General features: G+C 51.8%; 2 protein-coding genes across 2 annotated transcripts; one reads left to right on the forward strand and one right to left on the reverse strand.

The window, feature by feature from the left end:
- COL26b_014046 (uncharacterized protein) lies at positions 1–1,140 on the reverse strand (the record flags this gene model as incomplete). The annotated part of the gene is made up of 2 exons (XM_053186626.1): positions 1–467; positions 507–1,140. 2 exons carry the CDS (start codon positions 1,138–1,140, stop codon positions 1–3), a joined length of 1,101 nt encoding a protein of 366 aa, XP_053029430.1.
- Positions 1,141–3,955: 2,815 nt separating this feature from the next.
- COL26b_014047 (uncharacterized protein) lies at positions 3,956–4,868 on the forward strand (the record flags this gene model as incomplete). Its single annotated transcript, XM_053186627.1, has 2 exons — positions 3,956–4,268; positions 4,342–4,868. 2 exons carry the CDS (start codon positions 3,956–3,958, stop codon positions 4,866–4,868), a joined length of 840 nt encoding a protein of 279 aa, XP_053029431.1.
- Between the last annotated feature and the right edge of the window lie 233 nt (positions 4,869–5,101).

Consider the following 5,101-nt stretch of genomic DNA (forward strand, 5'->3'; position numbering starts at 1 on the left):
CTATTTGCCCTCAGTGTCGATTTTGTCCTTCTCATCACTGATCTCGCCCTTCTTGGGATAAGTCATAGCCACCTGGTAGCATCCATACTTCTTAGCCCTGCGTTCAATTTCCTCCTGCAGGTCGAATTCCGGTTCACCAGGCTTCAGGTTGTGGAAAGAGTCTACCAGCTCCTGCATCTCTTGGTTGATCTTGGCATGTTCCTCGGGCTTGACCGGCTTGACAAAGCGCTGAAAATCAACCTTGACGCCAGGGTGGCGAATAAACGCATTGGTTTGGCCGGAGTAGGCAATGCTGCCGCGGGCCCAGATATACTGGTTCGCATCCAACCAGGAGATGAGATCGGCCGGAATGGTGTCTTGCTTCTTCTCCAGCTCGGCCTTGATGTTTTGACCAAGCGTCTGCTTGCCCGAGATCATCCACTCGTTGAGCGTGTCTCGGCCGACACCACAGGTAGTGATGAGGTGAACTTAGATGTCGAAGAGCTTGGCGACGTCGTCTCGGTGACAAATGACCTCGAAGCCGTAGCCGCGGAAAGCCTTGGTCACCTCAAAACCAGGACAGAATCCCTTCTTGACTGCGGCGATGAGCCCATCAGTGACCGACTCGTCCTTTCCAAAGGCTTCCTCTGCAACTTCCTTGGCACGAGCTCTCATGAGCTTGGCTGCCACTTCGGTGTCCATACCAGACGGCACGGACTGAGCCGTCATCTGCTTCATCAAGAGGCCCTGGAAGCTTTCGCGGTCAGGGCAGATCCTCTTGAGCTGGTCAAGAAGCTCCTTGGGAAGACGGCCAGGCTCAGCTTGGGTGTCTCCATCTCCTAGGGAAGAGTCCCAAATGTACTGGTGTTTACTGAAGAACTCGATGAGGTGGTCAGGGACAACACCAGGCTCAGAGTCGAGACGAGCCTTTATCTTTGCAGCGAACGCCTTGCCCCCCTTGGAGCGCATGGTGTTGAGTGATCTAGCGGTGATATGGTAACCTCCAATGAAGGCCTCGTAGAACTCCCAAAGCTTGCGAAAGTCGACAAAAGAGTTGGTTCGGTCCATGAAGAAGTCCTGGAGGGCAGCACGGTCCATGGGGGCGTCGCCATTCTCGACGATCGCATCGATGATGATCTCAGCAGAGGTCTTGCGCGGCATCGTGATTGTTGATGTACGTTATCTACCGTCCAATCTGTCAGTTTATACACAAGACCTAGCTTGATCAATGATACATACCAAGCGGGTTTCTCTAAGATCTGAGATGGGCTGTGAGTGGGCGTGGTGGCTAAGATTGACTGGAGGTGGAAAGTCGGGGAGTGGGCTTGTGTTGCAATTAAAATCTCGAAGAATTCGTGGACGGAAGATGGAAAGAGGAGGAAGGAAAATTCTTTCGTGGTAGAAAAGAGGGCAAGAGCAGAGAGTGGTGGATGGATGGAAGTCGAAAGGCGGTAATGGGAAATTTTTCACGGGGACGGAAGTGAAAGCGGGCCAAGAATGGTCTGTTTGTTGCATACTAAGAAGGAAGGCAGGCGCTGGCTCAATCGCACACCTGATTCTGTGATCTACCTGCATCTTCCCGATGTCGTCCAGGAAGGGCCCGCCTTGAAGGTTTTTTGTTGCTGCCCGCCTACTTCATTCCTCTACCATACTGTGACACATTTGCTCAAGGCTCCAGCCCTTCATCCAATCATCTACTTTGTTCATATGCTGCCTTCCCTTTCTGTGATTACCTGTCTCTTGCGATACTTTGATGCACTAGGTATTTCTTCTCCTAAAACCAATTCCTCATTTACACCGTCTGTGGTGACCCACCCACATTTGAAGTCAACGGTTCCCTTGGGAATATCCAGATGCAATGTTTCCAGGTAATACTCCAATGTACGTTTGGCCTCGTGACGCTTCTAAAAGGACGAGCGACATCTCCAAATACAATTCGTCAAGCAACCACAAACGTTGACTCTTCCCATCCGTAGACCTTCCCCAGTCGTCTTGATAGTATCAGGCTGCGATATCCCTCGATCTGTCCGTTGTGAGGACGGTGCAGTGTAATTGATCTTTTCTCCATCGCTCCAGCTTCCGGAGTGAAAGTCACTGCTGAACCGGAGCACCGTGCTACTGAAAACCCTAAATATCCCATTGCTCTCTCAAAGGCGTTCTAGCTTACTCTTGTCCTCGCTCTGTCTTTTCCCATGATGGTCCAGAATGCCTCAGCGGTGACCAAGTTGACTGTCTTCGGCGGGACTGGAGCGCTGAGCATTTCCTTATATTCTAGCTTGTGTGGTGCTGATGCGTCTCTGACCTGTAGTCGGGAGATTTCGGATGGAAGTTCTTCTTTGGCTTGTCGCTCCTCTCTCTTTCTGGTTCGGGGGCAGAACTTGAGCACTCGAGTGAGTATTTCATTCAGAAATTTGAGCACGTGCAGTTGATCTTGGAGGGAGATGAATTGGGCGGCGTATGGTGAGTGGATGTTTTCTCCTGGGTCAAGTTCGGATTCTGGCAGAGTGACGCTGCGGCTGCCATCAAGAAGTTCTTCGTCAGTGCCATGGACTTCATCGGGGTTGTCGAGGATCATCTTCTTGCGAACTTCGTTGGAAGTCGGGCATGGAATTCGATTGCCTGCGGTATGAACTTACCTGACTTGTCCCCCAGCAGTCCCTGCTACGTGACACTCGAGCCATCTCAGAAGCACTTCCGGGTCTGAAGTGACGTCTTGCAGCCGGAGGCTGACGCCTGGTATGTCGAAGAAGACGTCTTCACAAGAAGTCTCTTTTCGGTTTGGGGAGCTTTTGGTGCCATTGATTGTCGATAAGCATTGAGCCCGTTCTTTGCCGGTGAATGAGCGCCAGCGAGTATTGATCCTAGCACCATGTTTGCCGACCTCTTGTGAGAGAGCATCATGTTGGGTCTTCATGGCTTCCAAAATGGTCTTATTATGGAGCTCTCTGGCTGAATTTTCATCCCGAGGACGACGGCGGCCCTGTTTCCTCCGTGGCGATGTGGGTGACAGTTTCATCGGGAAATAATGCTGCGACTTAAATGAGGTTCAGCCGATTTGTTGGTTGGCTGATTGGATGATTGGTCGAAAAGAAGCAAGATGTCTGCAAGTGAAGGGTTGTTTGTCCACCGCCCACACTCGGCATCAGCCTTCTGGGTCGCTTGGGAGGTGAGAGCGGCCGCAGGGTGAATACAGGAAAAACCAATCATCCTCCAGCCGTGTTTACCCCCAGCATACTGGGAAGGCAACAACAGAAAGAGGAACGAAGATTAAAACAATCATACAAGCAGCTGGTCCCTGGGAACTTTCGAAACTATCCCATCAAGTGCTACATGACGCCAGTACTTAGATGTGCGGGGTACAGCTAATCAGATGTTGTTTCTATTGATCGACACTTTTTCTAGACAAATCAAAAAATTCAATGAGGCCCGAATTGGAGAAATTATGGGTACTCCATGTACTGGCGTTATGTAGCACTTGATGGGATAACGACGACTTTGCATAGATTTCCCCCCAGTCATACATCCTAGGGCAAAATAGAAAGCAGGCAGGTACTACTTATCCCTTGTTACCTCCCAGTCACACACTCGTCAATTAGTAACAAATTCTTCAGGATCCATATGCATACTATGCTCCTGGCGAACATGTCACAGGCCAAAATCTCGAAGCATTAAAAGCGACGTCGTATTAGGCCCTCCCCCCTTTACCCCCCCCAAGACCTGGTGCTGGCCGCAGGGCAAGGATCCCCGCCACTAGCGCGCACTGACTCCCTGCATCCTGCCTGACCTGGTAAGGACCCACTCTGTGTCGGCGCACGGGCAGTCCCCTGTCCAAGCCCAGGTGAGGAGGGGTGTGGGGGTTTGTCTATGCTTGAGCGAGCATTAGGTACCTTCCGTCATCTCAAGATCCGTAAAATCTGTACTTTTCCCCCCCTCCTACGCTATCTCACCCTCAAAATCGTCGCATCACATCCAAACCATGACTTCCATCAGTCGTAGCGAAGCCATGAGGCGAGGGTGGGAGACGAGACGACGCAACAAAGCGGAACGCCTCGCTCTAGAGGCTCAGAGACGCGCCTCGCCAAACGCGCCCCCTGCTGCCGCTGCTTCATTCGATGATGTAAGCTATCTCAACCTCCAAGCCGGTATATCCCTTTCTCACCATAATCCCAGTCTCCTGTGGCCCGATCTCGCCGTGTGCCAAAGCCAGTTCGGGTCCAGTCCTAGGAGGATGACGCCGCCCGGCCCGCACAAGAAGTTGCAGACCATGCGGTTCCCCCCGAGGTATGTTCGTCCATTCATGTCACCTGATCGCTACACATTTTGCTGACCTTCGATGCCACCGCAAAAAAAAGGCTACCACAGATTGCCTGAACACCTTCGCTGATGTCATCGATTCCATCCTCGGATACAGGGTAGACGTCGTCGATGGCGTTGAGCTGAACGTCAGATACGCAGATAAATCCACAGCCTGGAAGTCTGAGTACGATATCTCTTGGCAGGCCCACTCCAAGGTGCTTGACTTTTGGAATCGCTTCCCTGGCGGTCGGAACGAAGCAGTCCTCGCCTTCAATGGTGGATGGATCCATTGTCCCCGAGTCATGGCTATCATTGGCCATCGGAAGGTCTCAGGTCTTTCTCTGCAGTTCAAGGTTATTTGGCAAGGACTTTCACTGGAGAGGGTCTCGTGGCAATCCGAGTCGGGAATTGGATCGGTCTGCAAACCTGGCACCATCGAAGGCTACTGGCGCGCCGCTGCTGTTGAGCCTCCCGGTCAAGCACTGGCTCAGAACGCATGTCTTCCGGCCACCCATGTAACCATTGAGGAGGTTTGGCCGTGGGCATCAGCAAGCTACATCAAGGAAGGAGGACTTGGCTCAGCTGCGACTTGAGTCAGATCGGGCTGGGAGATTGAGTGGTGCGAATTCAGCCAGTAGGGTCTGTCTCAGCGCTTCACGGCCCTTTTCCACAGTTCTTATCCTCACTAAACCTTGTTCGGGTTCTGTAAGACAAGTTCATGCTAGAAGATCCACAGATGTTGTCAGAATAAACCATAGATTGAACTTCGGTTGAGTATACGTACACAGTAGATCGCTGCGATTAAATCTTTTGCTAATACAGCTAG

The sequence above is a fragment of the Colletotrichum chrysophilum genome (genome assembly GCF_026319265.1).
Source record: "Colletotrichum chrysophilum strain AFK26 chromosome Unknown scaffold_286, whole genome shotgun sequence".
Lineage (NCBI taxonomy): Eukaryota > Fungi > Ascomycota > Sordariomycetes > Glomerellales > Glomerellaceae > Colletotrichum > Colletotrichum chrysophilum.